At 43.7% G+C, this 23,465-nt stretch overlaps 1 protein-coding gene across 1 annotated transcript in view; it reads right to left on the bottom strand.

Annotated features, from left to right (window-relative positions):
* Window positions 1-810: 810 nt before the first annotated feature.
* Window positions 811-23,465, bottom strand: part of LOC127644785 (XK-related protein 4-like) — a 133,015-nt gene continuing 110,360 nt past the window's right edge. The window contains exon 3 of the mRNA XM_052128164.1: window positions 811-1,763. Coding sequence (XP_051984124.1) covers window positions 811-1,763 — 953 coding nt within the window. The remainder of the gene's footprint in view (window positions 1,764-23,465) is intronic.

Here is a 23,465-nt window from a genome sequence, read left to right as displayed (position 1 = left end):
GGATTCAGTGCTGTGATCGCATACTTTTTCAGTTTTCTTTGCACAGGATTCAAGTAGATGGTTGAAATGCTGAACTGTTTATATACACATATTGTGGTATAGAACCACAAATCATTATGGAGTCAATGTGAGCAGAACTTTTGGCACTGGTAGAGATCTGCTGATGATACGTGACTATTAGGTTTCAGCACCCTGGACAAGGACATGTCAAGTCTAATCAGAGAGTTGTACCATCAACATGAGATTTTGAACACTGTTTAGGTAGATAGGTAGCCATACAGCCTTGAAATGTAAATCCTGTTTCTATGGAATAATATTAAAATGCAGGTGATGGAAAGTTTCAAAGGTAATGGCCTTCACTAAGCAAGAAACAAACTATATGAAGTTTGTAACTGACTGAGGACTGGTAAAGCCATAAGGGTAATAAGGGTTCTTTCTCCTTTACCCTGCAGTTTGGAGACGATAGTTGACGCTTGAGTATTAGGAGGATAGGAGGATTGAAGGGTTAGTGGTCCATATCAGCCAGTGCAATGAAGATATTCCCTGACAAGACAGAAGTAATAAAAAAGAAAACATAACATTAAATGAAAAAAGAGAAAAGCTTAAAAAAGGTTGATTATTTTTCCAGCCAGAAATACATTTTGCCCATGTTCTTTAGTCCATGACAATCAACATCATGCCTGTATGCTTTGTACTCCAAATGGAGTGCTAGGAACTTTATTGCCACAGTCCTGCTGTTTATTAAAGTGGATGGTAATCTGTTTAATGTTCATGTAGTTGTTTAGTGTATGTGTGTTTCCACAGCGCAGGCTACAAGGTGGTCTCATACTCCAGACGCTCTTGAACCAATGTGTCGTCTTTATACTGGAGACGGGGTGGGGTAGGGGAGGAGTCGATAGCCAGGATGGCTTTCCGTATACTCCTGTCCAGCACATGCCTCTCCCAGGCAGGGTAGCGATTCCTGCACAAGTCTATTTTGATGACTGTCTCCTCCAGGCGGGGTGTGCGGGAGGACGGCGTAGAAGGGGCGGTGGGTCGCACCTGAAAGACGGGCACGCAGCCATCTCGCTCGCTGTACTTGGCCTCACGATCAGCGTCCCTGGCCAGCGTGCCTCCGCGGTTGGAGCGCAGGGAGTTGGTAGCGCCCTCTGGGGGCAGCATGAAGGTAGCAGTTGGGTCTTCTAACTGGACCAAGCTGGCCGAGCGGCCAAAGTGTGGTCCATTGGGATGGAAGAAAGCATAGTACATGAGCATGAAGACGATTCCAGTGAAGAAGCTGGAGAAGATGACGCAGAGAGCAGGAACGGCAAAGGCATCTGTGCTGGGCGGTGAGCGGTACAGGTACCACAATGCACTCAGGACTGTGTTCTCGAGCAGGATCATAAAGTAGTAGGTGAAGAGACGACAGCGGGTGCGTCCTTCCTTCACATTGAACCAGCTAAAGATGTAGATGATGCCAACCACCATGTCAAAGACGATCTCCTCCCACTTGGTGATGCAGAATTCGGTCTCGCAGTGCACAATCCAGAAAGTCATGATGCACCAATGGAGCACGATGAAGATGCCGAAGTAGAGCTGAAATACGGAGGCGAAGAGAGCAAATGTTACCACCCGAGCGGCGATGGTGAAGAAATGCCAGCAGAACTGGATGATGACTGCAAGGTAGCTGATTGGCTTCTTGTCATCACGGGAATCACGCAAGGCTTTCTGGTAGGAGGCCAGAGCCCAGGCCAGAGATACCAGAGAAGCAGCCGCTGTCATCCCTGAAATAAAGCAGAGAAGTGTTGGTTATTGGTGAACATTATTAATATATTATTATTATACTGTATACATACTATTATCATTATTATAACACTATTGGAAAAAAAGACAATTTAATATTTGCCACCCTTTTAATTAATGAACTGGCCACACCTCACAATTGGAATTTGAATTGGACTAACAGGAAGAGGACTTCAACAATTTAATAGTCACACAATAAATAATTTCTGTTTGGAGACAAGCAAGAAATCAATAATCACTCATTTTAGTATTTTTTATTAAAAAAAATATATATAATCTTTGAATTGTATTACAGTTTACTTCTGTAGTTTGAAATTTCTTGTCTGTATCCTTTTTTACTATGAATTCAGTTGTAAATTCAATTTAAATTCAGGAATTCAAATGGAATTTAAAAGGCATTCTCTATTCAATTCTGAATGCAGTGGAACCCTGCCATATATACACATTATGCAAAACAGTATTGTACTATAGAATAATATTGTACTATACAGTACTAGCTTTCCCTTAAGAGTGCCGTGCATTTTATGTTCACCAGTCATAAACATAGCCTCTTGCCCAGATACAATGGGACACTGGTTTAGAACGTGGAATTAGAACTGCTCACCAAGGAATGCAGACGTGTTTATCTCATTACTACATCTACCATGAATCTGGAGGATAGTCGGAAGAGGGCTAATGCAGCCGTTTCTGCATGGAATTGTCCATCAATGGCTTGTTTTCCAGCCACAGCCTTTGTGTCACATGCAGCCATTCTGAAATAAATATTTTAGTGATTTCACATCCTCTGCTGTGTTACACCATACTGAGGTTTACAAGCTCTGGACTTAATCAAAGCTGATAAATGGTGACTCAAAAGATATGGTTAATTTCCTCTAATGCAACAGTTAGTTCTGGCACTCTAATCTGATTGGAGAATTGCCATTCAAAGAGTGCTGATATTTCTTAGCACTGAAATATTTCTGTGTGTACAACTTCACTTGTCTGTGTTCTCAGCGTTCCAGACCTGTCAGTCTGTGTGTTGCTTGGCGAAATGCAGAGCTTAATTTTTTAGTTCTTGTGGAACTACTATCGCCGGTGGAAAACAAAATCACTAACTGGCCCAAATTTTATATAAAAGCAAAATTACATTGGCTATCAGCACTGTGGCCTATGTGAAATTGCTTAATTCAGGAAAAACAAGCTCTTTGGAATTCTGCTTAACAGCAACATTGTCACATTTAAGACTCTTCTCTCTCTCATTGAGTAAGATGTTATACATCATCTTATCCAATAAACAGCACTGAGTTGTGTTTGACAGAGAGAGCTTTACTAGCTAAATGCATTGGATGGAGGACAGCAAAGTTGTCAGCAGCGACTACAGGTAGGAGAAGCCTGTCTTTACAGCTGTGACACACTGTTCTATTGGAATTGGCTGCCATGTGCTTGAGCTGATGGAGTGATCAGTATCTTATAGGAGTGAGTGACAGAGAATAAAAAGATTACAAAAACAGTCCAGTCCATTCCTACTGGAAGAAAATAAAGTGTCTATCTATCCATGCATCCATCTTATCATCTGTATATTTGTATTTTTTTTTTTTTGTCTTTTACAAAACAAATTTTTGTTTTTTTGTTTTTTTGGAATTAGGTGGACTGATTGAACTGTATATTGGGAAAAGAAGTCAACAAGTGAATATTATCCTTGCATAATAATAACTTAACATCAACATGTGGAGTTTTTCCACTCTACTAAATAATGAAATCAAATGTGCATAATTAATATTACTTTATGATAGGTTATTGAAATGATGATAGCTTTTAAATATAACTAATTATTATTACTTATTGGCTATAATTACCCCTTGAATCCATAGAGATCACCAAAAATCCATTTAATAGAAGTTCACAGACTTCAGCTCAGCATTCAACACAATCATTCCCCAGCACCTTATTGGAAAGCTGAATCTGGGAGACCTCAGTCAGTCCGCATCGGGAACAGCATCTCCACCAGAACCACACTGAGCACTAGGACCCCCAGGGCTGTGTGCTCAGTCCACTGCTGTTCACTCTGCTGACTCACGACTGTGCTGTAATGCACAGCTCAAACCGCATCGTCAAGTTCACCGATGACACGACCGTGGTGGGTCTCATCAACAAGAACGACGAGTCAGCATACAGAGAGGAGGTGTAGCAGCTAACGGACTGGTGTAGAGCTAAAAACCTGTCTCTGAATGTCGACAAAACAAAAGAGATTGTTGTTGACTTTAGAAGAGCACAGAGTGACCACTCTCCGCTGAACATCGACGGCTCCTCTGTGGAGATCGTCAAGAGCACCAAATTCCTTGGTGTTCACCTGGCGGAGAAGCTCACTTGGTCCCTCAACACCAGCTCTATTACCAAGAAAGCCCAGCAGCGTCTCTACTTTCTTCAAAGGCTGAGGAATGCAAATCTCCCACCCCCCATCCTCACTACATTCTATAGAGGGACTATTGAGAGCGTCCTGAGCAGCTCCATCACTGCTTGGTTTGGGACTTGCACCATTTCAAAGCCCTGCAGAGGATAATGAGGACAGCTGAGATCATCGGGGTCTCTCTTCCATCCATCAAAGACTTTTACAAAAAACACTGCATCCGCAAAGCAACCAGCATTGTGGACGACCCCACACACCCCTCACACAAACTCTTCACCCTCCTGCCGTCTGGCAAGAGGTACCGAAGCATTCGGTCCCTCACGGCCAGACTGTGTAACAGATTCTTCCCCCAAGCCATCAGACTCCTCAATACTCAGAGACTGGTTTGACACACACACACACACATGTCCTGAGTTGCACTTTAATTGTGTCACTTTATAACTGGTTGATACCTCAATAACTGCTATGTGCATAGAACACTATCTCATAGTATGTTATGTTTACATTTGGCATTTTTAGAAACTGTCCTCTTTTGCACTACTGTGTACTGGTCGGCGCTGCACTGTCTCTTACTCTGTCTATTGTCCTGTTCATTGATAGTAATTTATTGTACTGTCCCGTACTTTTTGCAAACGTTTGCACGTGCACTTTATATAGGTATGTTATTTAGTCTGTGTAGTCTCATGTGGTTCTATGTTGTTTTATGTAGCACTATGGTCCTGGAGGAACGTTGTCTCGTTTCGCTGTGTACTGTACTAACTATTGTTGAAACGACAATAAAAACCACTTGAATTGACTTATAAAAAAATGTGGTATTGGCCATCACATAATGACTGTTTTTCTATAATGAGTTGCAGGTCAAATGTATTTCATATGGAGTTCTATGCATGCAGCATTATGGCTCTCACACATTCATAATAAAATGTCTCTTTCTCTGCTTTTAACTCTAAAACTCGCTTGTTACTCAAAGAAACCATCAAATCAAATCAAATCAAATCACTTTATTGTCACACTACCATGTACACAAGTGCAACAGTAGGTGAAATTCTTGTGTGCAGTTCTGAGCAACATAGCAGTCATGACAGTGACGAGACATATACCAATTACAATAAACAACATACTTACACAACACAATTTACAAATCAAATGTACACATACTTACACAACACGATAATTATATACAATACACACAATATAGAATACACAATATACAATACAATAAGGAGTATATGAAATATATATATATATATATATATGAAGTAGTATATTGAGGAGAATATGTTGACAGTCCAGTGTGAGTTTATAGTTGAATAAAGTGTAGTGCTAATTATTGATCCTGATAGATCAAGTGTTCAGCAGTCTGATTGCTTGGGGGAAAAAGCTATCATGTAGTCAGCTGGTGCGGGTCCTGATGCTGCGATACTGCCTGCCTGATGGTAGCAGTGAGAACAGACCATGACTCGGGTGGCTGGAGTCTCTGATGATCCTCCGAGCTTTTTTCACACACCGCCTGGTATATATGTCCTGGAGGGAGGGAAGCTCACCTCCGATGATGTTCCTGGCAGTTCGCACCACCCTTTGCAGGGCTTTGCAGTTGTGCGCGGTGCTATTGCTGTACCAGGCGGTGATGCAGCCAGTCAGGATGCTCTCTACAGTGCTGGTGTAGAACCGTGTGAGGATGTGGTGGTTCATTCCAAACTTCCTCAGCCGTCTCAGGAAGAAGAGGCGCTGGTGAGCCTTCTTCACAATGGCCTCAGTGTGGACGGACCATGTGAGTTCCTCAGTAATGTGGACACCGAGGAACTTGAAGCTGCTGACTCTCTCCACCGGTGCTCCATTGATAGTGATGGGGCTGTGTTCTCCGTCTTTCTTCCTGAAGTCCACAACAAGCTCCTTGGTTTTATTGACGTTGAGGGATAGGTTGTGCTCTTGACACCAGCGTGTCAGAGTGTGCACCTCCTCTCTGTAGGCTCTTACATCATTGTCAGTGATCAGACCTACCACCGTCGTATCGTCAGCAAACTTAATGATGGCATTGGAGCTATGTGTTGCCACACAGTCATGTGTGTACAGGGAATACAGAAGTGGGCTGAGAACACAGCACTGCGGGGCTCCAGTGTTGAGGGTCAGTGATGAGGAGGTGTTGCTGCCCATTCTAACCACCTGACGTCTGCCTGACAGGAAATCCAGGTTCCAGCTGCACAGCGAGCTGTTTAAGCCCAGAGCTTCTCATCAAGCTTGGAGGGCACTATGGTGTTGAATGCTGAGCTGTAGTCTACAAACAGCATTCTCACATATGTGTTCCTTTTTTCCAGATGGGAGAGAGCAGTGTGTATTGTAGATGCAATGGCATCATCGGTGGAGCTGTTGTTGCGGTAGGCAAACTGCAATGGGTCCAAAGAGGGGGGCAGAACAAAGCAGATGTGATCTCTGATTAACCTCTCGAAGCATTTGCTGATGATGGGGGTCAGAGCAACAGGACGCCAGTCATTTAAGCAAGTGATTATAGCTTGCTTCGGAACAGGCACAATGGTTGATGTTTTGAAGCATGTGGGGACTACAGACAGGGAGAGGGACAGATTGAAAATGTCTGTAAAAACACCAGCCAGTTGATTCGCGCACGCTCTGATGACGCTGCCCGGAATGCCGTCTGGACCTGCGGCTTTACGGATGTTCACCCGTCGGAATGATCGGGTTACATCCACAACAGAGACGGAGAGTGAATCAACCTCTGTAGCGCCAGCCGCGAGTGCTCTCTCCGCGAGGGCAGTGGTGTTGTCCTCGAAACGAGCATAAAATGTATTAAGTTCGTCCGGGAGAGATGCAGCGGTGTTCATGGCGGAGACTTTATTCCGTTTGTAGTCCGTGATTGTGTTAATTCCCTGCCACATACTTCTGGAGTCAGTGGTGTTGAACTGACCTTCAAGTTTGTGCCTGTACTGGCGTTTGGCTGTACTGATAGTGTTACGGAGGGCATAACTGGCTTGTTTACGCTCCTCCGTGTTAGAAGAATTAAAAGCGGAGGTCCGCACAGTGAGTGCCGCGCGAACATCGCCGTTAACCCATGGTTTCTGGATGGGGTATATCGGTATAGTTTTGGTCGGAACAACGTCCTTTATGCACTTCCTGATGAAACACGTTACGCTGTCAGGGTAAACCTCGATGTCGTCATCAGAGGCGGACCGGAACATCTCCCAGTCCGCGTGATCAAAACAGTCTTGTAGTGCAGAGTCTGATTGGTCTGACCAGCACTGGATCGTTCTGAGGGTGGTTGCTTCCCATTTTAGTTTCTGCCTGTAAGCAGGTAGAAGTAGAACGGAAGAATGGTCCGATTTGCCAAATGGGGGGCGGGGGAGGGATTTGTAGCCTTCCTGGAAAGGAGAGTAACAATGACCTAAAACCCTGTCCCCTCATGTGTGGAACTTTATGTGTTGGTGGTATTTTGGAGCGATTGTTTTGAAGTTGGCTTTGTTAAAGTCCCCGGCAACAATGAACGCAGCCTCAGGGTGCACGGTTTCCTGCTCACTTATACACCCATACAGTTCCCTGAGTGCCCGGTCTGTGTCGGCTTGTGGGGGGATGTACACAGCTGTGATGATGACCGCTGTGAATTCCCTCGGCAGCCAGAATGGTCGACACAGAAGCATGAGATATTCCAGATCAGGAGAGCAGAAAGACTTGATTAAATGTACGTTCCTCTGATCACACCATGATTTGTTGATCATAAAACATACACCACCACCTCTGCTTTTACCTGAGAGGTCTTTCGCTCTGTCCGCTCGGTGCACAGAGAAGCCCGTGATTTCGATGGCCGAGTCTGGAATCTTCGCAGCCAGCCAGGTTTCTGTAAGGCAGATAACACAGCAATCTCTCGTCTCTCATTGGAAAGAGATCCGCGCTCTCAGCTCGCAGAGCTTGTTGTCCAGATACTGAACATTTGCCAGTAGTAGGGTAGCGGGGGTCGATTTGCACGACGTCTTACTCTGATGAGAACGCCGGCTCGTTTTCCTCTTTTCCTTCTGCGTTTCCGCAGCCGAGCAGCCCAGACAAAGGGCTCCGCCGGCGTGTTTGTAAACAGCGGGTCAGCATTAAGGAATTTGAAGTCCGGTTTTCGATGTGTAATTGTAGAACCAATGTCCAAAAGCGTTTGTCTGTCGTAAACAATAAGGCAGACAACATCCAAGACAAAAAAACTAAGAACTGTAAACAAAACAAACAATAAACCGCAGTGTTGTAACGGAGCTCGCAACGCAGCAGCCATACTCGGCGCCATCTTGAGCCTATGATAGACTTTGAATGTATTTGTTCGCTCGCTATCATTAATGATAAGTTAAAACAAAGTGTAAATAGTCTCTTCAATTTAAACTCTCAGCACTGCTGATTTCATACTCAAATCATAACAAGACAACATAATGCCTTTTATCATCCTTTAAAAGAATGTAGTGCAAGCAGAGAAGCATAAGCTTCAGTGCTAACCAGTTCCTTTAAGTTGTTTACCCACAAAGATGCCATTTGTATTTGCACTGCATGTATATATACAACAGTTAGTTCCGGTCCTTGAATCTGATTTGATGAGAGACATTCCATGAGCACTGATGGTCTGACACCATCAGCACTCTGTTGTTTCACTGTGTGTGTATCACTATGCTTGTGTTCATGCTGTTCTAAACTAAAGTGTAAGAATAGTGCATATGTGTTAAGAGTTACTGTATAAGTGTCTCTTACATGTATTTTATTTTTTATTTTTTGACATGACATATGTTAGCCAGCAGATGGAGGCAAAAGATAATTTTTGTGTGTAATATGAGCAGTTGGTGATGTGAAGTGAATCCGTCAGTCATTGTTTACACACAACAGTGCTCTGTGATCGCTCGTATTATTACTACTACACAACTACAGTTAGAAAATAGCTTTAAATGGCTTTAAACAAACAAATTCAGCATGGCTCATCACAGCTGAGAGACACAGCAGACAGATTAATTAAACAACTCAAGGCGCTTACCTCTTACTGGAGTTTACACATTGGAGAAAAAGTGCTGTTCAAAATGGCGAAGGACATTGTGGTTTATATAATGAAAGCCTCTTGAACACCGGCTACCATGAAATAGGGTGAAAGCTGACAGCATCTCTGCTTGGGTGTGACAACAGGTGATCACACATGCGCCGTCTCTCTCTTTCTCTCTCTCTTTCTCTCTCTCTCTTTCTCACACTCTCACACACAAAGACAAAGACAAAGATCCCCATTTAGCCTTAACAGACTGTAGGGGCAAGTGCTGTTAGCGAGAACCTATGAAGGCCAGAACAGTACACAAGGGGGTGGGTGGCCAGCACCACGCCCGACCGCCTTTGTCTCCCCAGTGGCGACGTTTACACACCGCACCAGGTACTCATTTTAGGCTGAATCGACCTAGGCGAGGCCCGGGACCGGTTCAGATAATCGTCACTGGTGTTGGCCATGAGCGGGAATCGAACTCAGGTCACCAGGTTCGTAGCGCAGCGCGCTAACTAACACTACCGCTCCCACAATAAGTACAATACTCTCTCTCTCTCTCTACACACACACACACACACACACACACACACACACACACACACACACACACACACACACACACACACACACACACACACACACACACACACACACACACTCTTGTTGTGTTTCCATGTTTTATGGGGACTTTCCATAGACATAATGGTTTTTATACTGTACAAACTTTATATTCTATCCCCTAAACCTAACCCTACCCCTAAACCTAACCCTCATAGAAAACTTTCTGCATTTTTACATTTTCAAAAAACATAATTTAGTATGATTTATAAGCTGTTTTCCTCATGGGGACCGACAAAATGTCCCCACAAGGTTTTACTATCCTTATGGGGACATTTGGTCCCCACAAAGTGATAAATACACGCTCACACACACACACACACACACACACACACACACACACACACACACACACACACACACACACACACACAAACACACATCCATCATTGTTTATCCATGTTAATCCTTGGTAAAAACAGCTGTAGGATTATCCATGAATGAATCCATCAAATGAACAAACACTGCATTCCTCAGCGTCATAAAACAAATGCATGGCGCCTGAATCGCTGAAGGAGATCTCTCTCCCAGGCCTGCTTAGTATCAAACTGAGGGCCTCTGAGCAGACAAGTTCTAAGTGCAGATGTTATGGGCCATAAAAGAAAGAGAACACCCTCCCTGGAATTCCAGAATGCATTTAAACCCACAATTTACACAATACATAGCCTTGCTTGATAATTCAAAAATTGCTTTGAACTGTGGTAACTTTTATAACTGACAAATTAATGGTTATAGCTGATGTACCTTTCAAAATATGTGTAGTGATTTGTAATCACTTATAACTGACAAATTGATGATTATATTCAGGGTTGCTGCTAGCCAAATTGATGCCCTACGCAGTGTTCTGGGGGGGTGGTGTGTGATATGAGCGTGAAGCGATCGTCTGTGTTCCGCAACTGCTTTCGGGTCCTTGAATAACGTATAACGTGCAAGTAAGAGCAGCTGGTGGACTTTCTGGTGCCCTCCTAGGGTAAGATTGTGCCCCCCTAGGGAGTTGGTGCCCTAAGCAGACTGCGTAGTATGCATATATGGAGCAGTGGTACTGATTATAATCTTTAATGTTGTTTTATCCATGTTGTAAAACCAATGAATTAACCAGTACGATTTGTAATCAGGGATTTCATCGTATTTAGTATGTAAACGCTTGCTTGGTTATGTAGAGAATGTTGATGACAACGAACGTCATGTCTCTTGCACCATTTTCAAGATATAAAAGTTAATGTTTAAACATGCACTATTTTTGAGCGGGAAGTCCCAAGAATCACCCAAACAAAGGGTCTTAAAAAGAGACAGACCAGTCGACCATGTGACTCTGAATAGTCACTTCTGATTGCCGCAGTACACCTTTGTGGTTGCAATCAATCTCAGTTAAAAACTGTTATAGCCTACCCAAGGAAGAATGCTCTCTTCTGCCTCCTCTTATGCCTCTCTTCTGCTGAACTACTCGCTTGCTGCTTCCAGATCCAAGGAAGCTCGGTACTTAAAGTCCCGAGGAAGCCTCTCACACTCTGCTCTACAGTTCATACACCGAACGGGAGTCGCGAGTCCTCTTTGCAGAAGGCCTTGCTTCATCCAGTCAATAACGTTCCGTGATCATCAGAGTTCAAAACATCAATGGAACTAACTTTCTTCAAACTTTAAAGAACGCAACGCAAGGAAACACAACAACATGCAAGCATATCTCCAGACTTTTACTCAAAGTACTGGTGTATTTGTTGAATACTTTGGGAATCCAATTGCAAATCGATATAGACTCAAAGAAGGATAATCGGTTCTTAAGGAATTGTCTACAGACTTCATTTTCTCTGTATTGATAATATATTTCATATTCTGTAACTTTTACTTCATGTCATATGTGTTAGATTAGTTTTATATTTAGATTAGCAATAACGTTAGTCTGTATTCAAAGATAATTTGACTGTGGTATATTTTTATAAATAATCTCATTCATGTTTTTAAAAGATTTCACTTCAAAGCTATACCTAAATGTGTGTGATATTATTTTCAATAAGCCATGAAAATAATATTACTCCAATAAGAGAATTAATCATAATTCCCTTATTAAAGCTAATTCCTTACAGTAGAAATTGTGGGCAGATACAACGAGACGTTGTATTATGATTTTAATGGTGGAGAATTTTATTCAGACAAATAATCTAGTTATTTGTCATTAATCTCATTTATAATGATTGTCGAACATGACTGATTAGTAATAATAATTTAGAGTAAAGGCAGTTTAATTGAATTCCTAGCTCACACATACTGTTTCCCTACATATATGGTGGGGTATATGGCATTTTAACCCGTACTGTGTACATCTACATCAACCAAAAATCCTACATATACTGGTGTGAAAATGTGGGCACCTGTCTACATTTATACTACCAAATTCCCTATACAGCACAAGCCGTTATACTATTTCTGAACTGACATTTTTGGATTATTAACAAAGGCTTGGACACATAATTTTTTTTTAACCAACAACGGCAGATTCTGATCGGACGCGTAAGGAAGTAGTTCCATGCACAAATGCATTTTTATGACCATACTCACCTTTTCCTCATATTTTAAAATGTACTTTTGTATATAAGCAATATCACACTCACAATCGTGCAGTGTGGCCCTAAATTAGCACTGCTGTGATAACCTGCACCCGAATCACATCAGTGCTGATGTAGGGCCATATCGCACTCTTGCTCGTGTGATATTGCTTAAATATATATATATTGTCTTATTGGGTATTCTATATATACTTTATTTTCAGTTAAATTTTATTTGTATTCTATTTTTTTTTATTATTGTTATCTCTGTCTTATTGCTCTATTGTATAGTTGTGCACTGGAAGCTCCAGTCACCAGGAAAAATTCCTTGTATGTGTAAGCATAACTGGCAATAAAGCTGATTCTGATTCTTCTGATTATCAAAATGCTGCATCTCAAGTTCCTAATATACAGTACATATATAAAACAAATTGTGGCTGTACAATGCAGTTTTTAATTACTGTTATTTAATAATTCATAATTTCAGTATTGAATGTTTTGAAGCATATTATAATCAACATTTCTCTTGTCCACCATCTTTGGAATTCTACTGTTCTGGAATTGTCTTCTCTGTGAAGGATACAAGGGATGGTGCTTTAGAATTTGACCATAACAAGGTATCATAGAAGGAAGCATAATTAAGTTGCCAGCCTTTTGGAACAGCCTTCATGTTTGGATCGACTATCATGCCTTAAAATGCTGCTTAAAGAGGCAGATCACTAGGTTTTAGAACGAAGCAAATGTAACCAGATTTCACAGGCTTTGCCAAATGGATTTTCCATTTATATTCCATTTGAATTCAGATAAACTGTGCATTATAGAAATTCTACATCAAACAAAGCAAAAGATAAAACACCAAACAAAGGCAAAAGATCAATGACAAAGATCTTTAATGCAGTGGCGGTTCTAGAGGGGGAGGGAGGGGCGAGGACTGATCGCTGGGCGAGGTCCCCCCTGTGAAAAAATACTGGCACCATCCCTGCTTCATTGATGAGATTGCACAATCGTAGTAGTGAACATGCAACCTGGGCATCTATTTAATTAGTCTCCAGACCAAATAAAATCACAGATGCTGAATCTGAGACCTCCTTATCAGTGGAAAGGACTGTGTGATGTTGACACTCCCAGTGAGCACTGCTGAGCAGTGGTTGCATCCTCTGCGGAGCTCCTTTGTGTATCATCATCTAAATGTAATGAACTTCAACAGGAGGATGGTATGGGTGTAAGAGGAGTCAATAAACTTGACACAGACCAATTAGCGGACCACAATACAAATCTAGATCAATGGCTGAGTTTCAGATCCGTCTGTCTAGGCTTTATTTTTCAACTTCATGTTTATGTTTACACTGTGAGTATGCATGTTTTTTTCAAAGGCTTATTTACATGGTTAACCCACTTTTAAAAATCTGGCCCATTAGAAAATGGAGTGATCTGAGGGGGTGTAATGACTACTTTGCAAAGTGGGATAATTAACTGGCGGAGGTCAGACTGTAATTCTTATTCTATGGGCTATTTGCCCTGCGGCATGGCTCCACCACTCTCTATGAAAATGAGGGTGCATGTATTCCTCCCTCCCTCGTATCCTGCACACGTGCAGCGCATCCTGAGGAGACGGTCGCCACGGGAACCTTCGATGGTCCAGCATGCAAGGCTGCGAGAGCGGTGACGTAATGCTCCTTGCTGCTTCTGCTCATGAAGGCTGCAGTAATTTGGAGTTGGGAGGAGGGCACAGGCGGAATGTGTGTGTGTTGTGTGTTTGTAGGGAGTGTTGTAGCAGCAGGGTTATATAAACCATAGCATCGCTGCAGTATCATATTTATACTCTTTCTTCAGTATACTGTATGTAGCTCCTGTTTGTCGTGAAACCCTAGCAGGAGAGCTATGTTTCAGAGGTGTCGAACTAATAATTGTTAACAAGCCTATAAAGAACATAACACATACTGTATCACCACTGGCTCTTCAAATCCTTTCACATTAAAGGAATAGCTCATCCAAAAATGAAAAATCTTTCATAATTTACTCAACCTTGTGTATACTGTTATTTCACTGTTAAGTTATTCACTGTAAAACTTGCCTTCTGCTGCCAACATGATAACACTGGAAAATGCCATGTTATGGCTGTATTAAAGCCACCTTTTCACTGCACGACAAACATTCTCTAATAGACCAGAAGTTATTGTCTTCCTATGGAGAGTCGCACAGTGACTGCGTGGGGTACCGACCATCTGCAGATTCGAAATTTCCAATCCGATTTATGCTTTAGATGTGAATAGTTTTTTTTTACTTGAGCGACTAGACCGTATGCGACACCCCTACTGGATGTGATGTATTACAATCAAATCTATGTGCGCGGGGTGAGAATTATTAAAACTTTTTTTTGTTTAATGTATATGCATATCCCATAACTCATTTACTCATATACACTTGATACTTGCAACAATACATGGATATTGATAAAGAAGTAATACATTATTAATTTAATATTTTATTACACAGGTAACGCATTTAAAAAAAAAATATGTTTTTGGTTCCTGGGTAGTAAGTGTTATTTCCTAATTGTTTATTAAACTTTGCTTTTGTGACCAGGACAGTGATATTTTGAAATGTACCTATTTTCCAGAACATTCCAGATAGATTCAGTAGTATAAACACAGGGGCCTTAAGTCCACCAGTTCAGTTTAGTTCCAGCTGCCTAAGTGGATACATATCTGCATTTTGCGAGAGGCGAGATGGCATTAAGAGGCTGCAAACATCCGGCAGATACATTTTGCTATGTCTGCGGCCAATTTATCAAGATAAGAGCGGAAAGTACTCTGTGGAAACATCTGCTAAGATGTGTGAGGCCTACAAGGCATATTTCGGCATGCCTGTCAGGGATCAAGACAAACCCGGTCACCTCATTTCACCTGCGAACACTGAAAAAAAACTCTGGAAGATAAAATGGAAAATGTTTTATTGGAATGTTAAGTTATAAAATTAGTAAATATTTAAAATAGTAAAAGTTTTTAATTTTAAAATGTTTTACAATTTTAAATGTTATTGAAAAAATATAATATATGAAAAATGTTGCGATAATCTCATACACTAGTCATGGGTGAAATTAATGTTTTTTTTTTAGGATGGTACAGAGGGGAAAAGAGAGCCATGATGTTCGCTATCCCAAGAATTTTGCGGGATCCCACTGACCACTCAAGCAACTGCTAATTCTGCATGGTGGACCCTTCCAAACGTCGTACCCACTCCTTCGGAGAGAGAGCAGCAGTCTTTAGAAGAGAGGAGCAAGTCAGAGTGCGAGGAAGACATTGTAGATCCAGATAACAATTTCAGAGGTGGAGCTGATGAGAGAAACCCATACTATCCCAACCAAAAAACCTCAGCGACTTGTTTAGAGATCTTGGTCTCACCAAGTCCAATGCAGAGCTTTTGATGTCTAGGCTTAAGCAGTGGAACTTGTTGGATGAAAGTGTTCAAGTCGTAGATCAGAGGAAGCATCAACAAACTTTTTCCAGCTTCTTCACACATCAAAATGGGTGAACCTGACATGGCGGCAGCACGTTCACACACAGCAGCCCAGCACTCCTCGCATTTGTCATCAGAACTGCTTAGGTTCGCAAGTTAAATTGACCACACTTTACACAAACATATTCCACAGGAGATACGACACTCTTCCAGGTTTAGGGGCACTGCAATTCTGAGGGGGACACGACATAGACCTCGAAGGCACTGGAGTCGGAAGAGGGGAAAGAGAGCAGGGCTACGAGCTCGGCTAAAGGCAAATCCCTTCAAACCTGTCATCCCAAGCCTCTTTCTCTCCAATGCCCAATCTTTAAACAATAAAATGGATGAGATGAGACTGTGTATTACCACGCAAAGTCTGGACTGCTGCTTGATGATAATAACAGAGAGTTGGCTGGATGCAAACACCCCAGACACCGCTATTGAGCTAGCAGGCCTCGCCGTCTACAGAGTAGACAGGACTGCTGACTCCGGTAAGGGCAGAGGTGTAGGAGACTGTATTTATATTAATAACAGCTGGTGTATTAATACCAGGGCCATTGATTCACACTGCTCACCGAATGCTGAATACTTGATGCTGGACTGAAGACATTTTTATCTGCCGAGGGAGTTTACATCAGTCACTATTACAGCTGTTTATGTTCCACTGCAAGCTAATGCTAAGTTAGCATTAAAGGAGCTGCAGGACACTATAAATTGTCACCTGTCAGCACATCTGGACTGTATAGCTATAGTAGCAGGGGATTTTAATCATGGCAATTTACAGTCAGTTATGCCAAAAAATTACCAAAATGTTAACATTCCCACATGAGAGAAGAATACACTTGATCAGGTGTACACTAAGATTACAGAGGCGTATAAAGCTGCTGTACTGCCACACCATGGACTTTCAGACCACGTCTCCTCTTGCAGGCAGAAACCAACACTACAAACAATCCTAGTTTGGACTGAGGAAGCCACCTCAGAATTGAAGAATTGTTTTGATAATACTGATAATTTGCAGATGGTGTGAATCTAGAGGAATATACATCAGCTGTCTTTTCCTACATAAACTTTTGTGGTGCAAGTATGACAACAACAATTAAAATGTTTCTCAATCAGAAACCATGGTTTAACAACGAGGTACGTAGGCTCCTTAGGGTACTGGACTCTGCATTCAAAACTGTAGACTTACAGGCTTACAATGAGACACAAGGCAATTTGAAGTGGGGCATTAGAGATGCAAAATGCAGATTTAAGCAGTGTATAGAGGAGCACTTTGATAACAATAACTCCCAGCGCATGTGGAAGGGAATAAAGACAATTACTGGATACATGGACAGCTATCCGGTCTTAAATTACAATGACAGCACATTCCCAGACACATTGAATCAGTTCTTTGCTCGCTTTGACTGCCAAAGGAGGGAAAATGTCTGTTCCGTGTGTTCAGAGATGGTACAGTCCATAAAGCTACATCACCATCAGGTCAGATCCACCCTGCACTCAGTTGACACTCATAAAGCGGTGGGACCAGATTGGGTCTCCAGACTGGTACTGAAGGCCTGTGCAGACCAGCTAGCAGAGGTATTTACTGACATTTTTAATATCTCATTAAAGCAAGCTGTGGTTCCCACTTGCCTAATGTCAGTCATAATTGTACCAATACCTAAGAAAACAGCAGTAAATTGTCTGAATGATTATCGTCCAGAGGCTCTAACTCCTATAATCATGAAATATTTTGAGAGGCTGACTCTTGCTCACTTGGCTGTCATCCCTGCTGGACTGGATCAACATTAGTTTGCATATCGGATCAACAGATCTACAGATGATGCAGTCATTACAGCTGTTCACAAAGCCCTCACGCATTTGGACCAGCCAAATACATATGTGAGGATGCTGTTTGTTTATTTTAGTTCAGCTATTAATACCATCGTTAGTATTAAAAGTCTGATGTACCTGGGCTTGGACAGTTTACTGAGCTCATGGATACTGGACTTCTTAAGCAACAGACCTCAAACTGTCAGGATGAGAGGCCGCACCTCTTCAACTTCGATCCTGAATATGGGAACACCACAGGGTTGTGTTCTCCACTCTCTACACATGACTGCTCCCCCATTCATCCCTCCAATGCTATTGTCAAATTTGCAGACGACACCACCATTATAGGACTGATAACACATAACAATGAAATTAAGCCTATAGGGAAGAGGTTCAACATTTGGTGGAGTGTTGTACCAATAACAACCTGGATCTTAACATCTCAAAAACTAAAGAGATAATAATAGACTTTAGAAGATCCAGATGCACTGAGCACTTTGCACTTAGCACTTTGAGTAACAGGTGAGGAGGTGGAGAGAGTGGAGAGCTTTAATTTCCTGGGAGTTCATATCTCATCAGATCTTACATGATCCATGAGCATCTCCCATCAGGGAGAGCCCAGCAGATACTCTACTTCCTCAGGAAGTTACAGCAGCTCCGTCTTCCACAAAAATAAAGGACCCATCCCATCCCAGCCTGGACATTGCCTGTTCTCCCCCTCCCTTCTGGAAGAAGATATAGAACAATTAAAACAAATACAAACAGGATAAAGAACAACTTCTTCCCTAGAGCTGTTAATTCTATTAGCCCCCCACTTCGCCTACCACATATGCACACACATGCTGACTGATGTTTCACTGGAAGAACCTGACAGCATATATGCATTAACTACTGGTTATTGTTTTTATTTTATTTTTAAATGCAGATATTTAAAAATAAAATGTTATTGCATTACTTATTTGTAACAGTTCAGCCTGACACTCCCAGCACTTTCACTCCACGTTCCCTCTCTCCAGAGTACTAATCACCCGCACCTGAAACCTGTTCCCTCATCAATCTGCATCACAACATAAAAGCTCCACTCTCCGTTCACTCTTTGTCTGATCTCATATGTGAAACATAGACTCACTTACCTGCTCCTTCTCCAAGACGTTTCCTGGCTTCCTTCTAATGCTCATTGCTCCTTCGTTCCAGTTACGTTCGACGATATTCTCCTCTCCAACGCTCCGGTGTGTTTCAACGCTCCATTGTCAAGTGCCTCTGCATTACGTTCCAGTGATCGCCATTCCGGACTCCTCGCTCATTCATCCCAGCGACTTACTACCAAGTTCTCCACTCCAACACTCAGGTGTGTCAAGGCTCATTACTTCATCGCCCCTTCATCAACCTCCTCTGATACTCACTCCGTTGCACGTCATTGTGCACTCAGTTTCTCCTACTCCCCTTTTCCCTGCAATAAACTATACCTCCGGGTTCAACACTATCTTCGAGTCTGTGGTTCTGTTACAGAAGATCAGATCACCAACATCATGAACCCGGAAGGACCCAATCCCATTCAAGCCCTCGTAGATGCTCTTCAGCAAGCACTCACTCGCAACTTGGATCCCTCCGCTCCGCCATTATCCACCGGCACTTCTGCTATTTCTTCTCCGGGTAATTCTTCGACACCCGTCGCCAACCCAGCGCCCTACTCAGGAGTGGCGGAGTACTGCAGTGGCTTTCTGAATCAGTGTTCTCTAACTATAGAGATGCAACCACATCGTTTCCTTGTCCAACACTCTCCCGTCATCTGCTGGTCTTCCGGTGAAGTTCTGAAGTGGGGACCCAAATGCTTCTCCACCTGTTTTCCCAACCTACCTGCTCCAGACCTCTCTACTACTTCCAGGGAATCTGTTGTCCATTTAAACACCACTTCCATCGAAAGCCCGACCAGCTCACAGTCCAGAGAGTTTCCCTCCTGCTACTCCCACTTTTAGGACGTATTCTGTCCCCTTCAGGCATCACAACTACCACCCCACCGACCCTGGGACTGCTCTATCGACCTCCTGCCGGGCGAACCTGTACCCAGAGGTAAGATCTACCCTCTCTCCATTCCAGAGCAGTCCGCCATGGAAGAGTACATAACGGAGGCTCTCTCTCAGGGTTACATTCGCCCATCCACCTCTCCAGCTGCCTCTAGCTTCTTCTTTGTGGCCAAGAAGGACGGAGGTCTCCGTCCCTGTATTGATTATCGTGCTCTCAACAAGATAACTGTGAAGTTCCGGTACCCTCTTCCCCTAGTTCCTGCTGCCCTGGAGTTGTTGAGAGGAGCGACTATCTTTACCAAGCTTGACCTACGCAGCGCCTATAATCTTATTCACATTCGGAAGGGAGACGAATGGAAGACTGCTTTCGTCACCCCAACTGGCCACTATGAATACCGGGTGATGCCGTATGGTCTGGTCAATGCCCCATCTGTGTTCCAGGGCTTCATGAATGAGGTTTTCCGGGAGTACCTCAATCAGTTTGTCATCATCTACATCGACGATATTCTTATCTACTCCACAAATGAAACGGTCCATCGCCAGCATGTCGAGCTAGTACTTAAGAAGCTCAGGGACCACCGTCTATACCTCAAGGCTGAAAAGTGTTCCTTTCACCTGCGCTCACTTCAGTTCCTCGGATACAACCTAAGTCCTGAAGGCATCCAGATGGATGGGGGTAAGGTAGAGGCAGTGCGAACCTGGCCCACTCCTACGACCATTAAGGAGCTCCAACGCTTTCTGGGCTGCTCCAGCTTCTACCGCCGTTTCATTGAGAACTTCAGTTCCCTCTCTGCCCCTTTGACTTCAATCCTCAAGTCCAAGCCTAAGTCCTTAACCTGGTCCCCCTCGGCCTCCTTGGCCTTCCAACATCTCAAAACAGCTTTTACAACGGCTCCCCTTCTCTTCCATCCGGACCCTAACAAGCCCTTCCTTGTAGAAGTAGACGCCTCCACCACCGGCGTGGGAGCTGTCCTCTCCCAACAACAGGGGAAACCATCCAGACTTCACCCTTTTGCCTACTTCTCCAGGAAACTCAACTCTGCTGAGCTCAACTACGACATTGGTAACCGGGAGCTTCTGGCAATCAAACTAGCCTTGGAAGAATGGTGACACTGGCTTGAAGGAGCTAAACACCCTTTCTTTGTGCTAACTGACCATAAGAACCTGGAATACCTCCGTGAGGCTCGCCGCCTGAACCCACGACAAGCACGATGGGCCCTCTTCTTCTCCCGGTTCAACTTCTCTATCTCCTACTGCCCAGGTAACAAGAATGTCAAGGCAGACGCACTGTCTCGTCTCTATGCTCCTGAGGAGATCCAGGAAGTCCCAGATACCATCCTTTCTCCCAACATCGTGGTTAGTCCCATTCAATGGTCCTTGGACGAGGACATCGCCAAAGCAACCGTCACGAGCCAGCTCCTCCTAACTGCCCTGCAGACAAAACCTACGTTCCCACTTCACTACGTATAATCCTCATCGATTCCCTTCACTCCTCCTTGGGTACTGGTCATCCCGGGAGTAACAGAACTCTCTCCCTTCTCCAGGACAAATTCTGGTGGCCACGTATGGAACTTGACGTTCGAAGGTATCTCCAAGGATGTGTGGAATGTGCCATCTCCCAAACCCCGTGCCGACTTCCTGCAGGCAAACTCCTTCCTCTACCTGTTCCTCGTCGCCCCTGGTCACATCTAGGGGTAGACTTCATCACTGATCTACCCTCTTCTGAAGGTTATACTGGCATCCTGGTCGCAGTAGACCGTTTCTCAAAGGCCTGCAAACTGCTTCCCCTCAAGGGTCTCCCCACAGCCCTAGAAACTGCTGAGGCCCTTTTCAATCAGGTGTTCCGCAACTACGGAGTCCCGGAAGACATAGTCTCAGATCGCGGACCTCAGTTCAGCCTTCTTTTCTCTCCTGGGGGTAACCATCACTTCTGTCACGTCTCACTTCTGGTTACCATCCTCAGAGCAATGGACAGACGGAAAGGAAGATACAGGAAATCGGGCGCTTCCTCAGAACCTTCTGTCATCATCGACAAAATCGTTGGAGTCGTTTCCTTCCCTGGGCTGAGTACGCCCAGAACTCACTACGACAATCCTCCACCAAGCTCACCCCATTCCAATGTGTGTTGGGCTACCAACCCCCCTTATTCCCATGGTCCGGGGATCCCTCGGAGCTACCAGCCGTCGATCACTGGTTCCGAGAGAGTGAGAGAACCTGGAACTTGGCTCACCACAACCTGCAACGTGCAATACACCGTCAGAAGGGTTCTGCTGACACCCGCAGAGCTCCCACTCTGACCTACCATCCTGGACAGAGGGTTTGGCTGTCCACAAGAGACATCAGGTTACGCCTCCCTTGCAAAAAGCTAAGTCCCCGTTTCATTGGCCCCTTCACAATCTCCAAACAGATTAACCCTGTCACCTTCCAACTCCAACTGAATTCCGTATACACCCTACCTTTCATGTCTCTCTGCTAAAACCTCACCACCCAAATCTCTCTCTTCGCTCCACGGAACAGGACCCAACGGATGCGCCTCCCCAACCATTACCCCTAGAAGCTGGTCCTGCTTACGCAGTCCGAGACATCCTGGACTCCCGGCGCCGTAGAGGTCGCTTGGAGTATCTCATCGACTGGGAGGGATATGGACCAGAGGAAAGATCGTGGATACCTCGTGATGACATCTTGGATCCTAACCTTCTTTCCCACTTCCACGATACCCACCCAGATCGACCTGCTCCTCGTGGTCGTGGGCGCCCCAGACGCCGGACTACATGCCCCTCGGGAGCAGCCCCTGGAGGGGGGGGTAATGTAACAGTTCAGCCTGACACTCCCAGCACTTTCACTCCACGTTCCCTCTCTCCAGAGTACTAATCACCCGCACCTGAAACCTGTTCCCTCATCAATCTGCGTCACAACATAAAAGCTCCACTCTCCGTTCACTCTTTGTCTGATCTCATACGTGAAACATAGACTCACTTACCTGCTCCTTCTCCAAGACGTTTCCTGGCTTCCTTCTAATGCTCATTGCTCCTTCGTTCCAGTTACGTTCGACGATATTCTCCTCTCCAACGCCCCGGCGTGTTTCAACGCTCCATTGTCAAGTGCCTCTGCATTACGTTCCAGTGATCGCCATTCCGGGCTCCTCGCTCATTCATCCCAGCGACTTACTACCAAGTTCTCCACTCCAACACTCAGGTGTGTCAAGGCTCTTTACTTCATCGCCCCTTCATCAACCTCCTGTGATACTCACTCCGTTGCACGTCATTGTGCACTCAGTTTCTCCTACTCCCCTTTTCCCTGCAATAAACTATACCTCCGGGTTCAACACTATCTTCGAGTCTGTGGTTCTGTTACATTATTACTAATTACTTTCTAAAACCATTATCAACCGCGACCAGATGAAAAATACGATAGACATGAAACTGTTACTTTAATTCTTTCATATAAACCATATAAAATCAAATAAACTATTCATGAACTGGCCAAAACATTTTAGGGGCAGCTTTAAATTAGAAAACATATATTTTAACATTAGACGTAAAATTTTTATTTTAAATTCACTATTGTTTTATAAATTATTGTTCTATAGTCTATACAGTATTTAACACAATTACATCAAAAGTAACTGTAATTAAATTACTGAAAAATTAATTAAAAAGTAATCCCATACTTTACTTTTTTACCACAGTTGCACATGAAAGTCAGAGACAGTGAAAAGGCGGCTTAAGGCCCCAGCACATTTACTGAGAAGTTGTTGTTCATTGGTCGCTCAGAGGTGAAGAATTTCGAAACAGCATAGCAATGGCATA

The sequence above is a fragment of the Xyrauchen texanus genome, chromosome 6, assembly GCF_025860055.1.
Source record: "Xyrauchen texanus isolate HMW12.3.18 chromosome 6, RBS_HiC_50CHRs, whole genome shotgun sequence".
NCBI lineage: Eukaryota > Metazoa > Chordata > Actinopteri > Cypriniformes > Catostomidae > Xyrauchen > Xyrauchen texanus.
The sequence above is the reverse complement of the archived record's forward strand: the minus strand, read 5'-3'. Positions and strand labels throughout refer to the sequence as shown.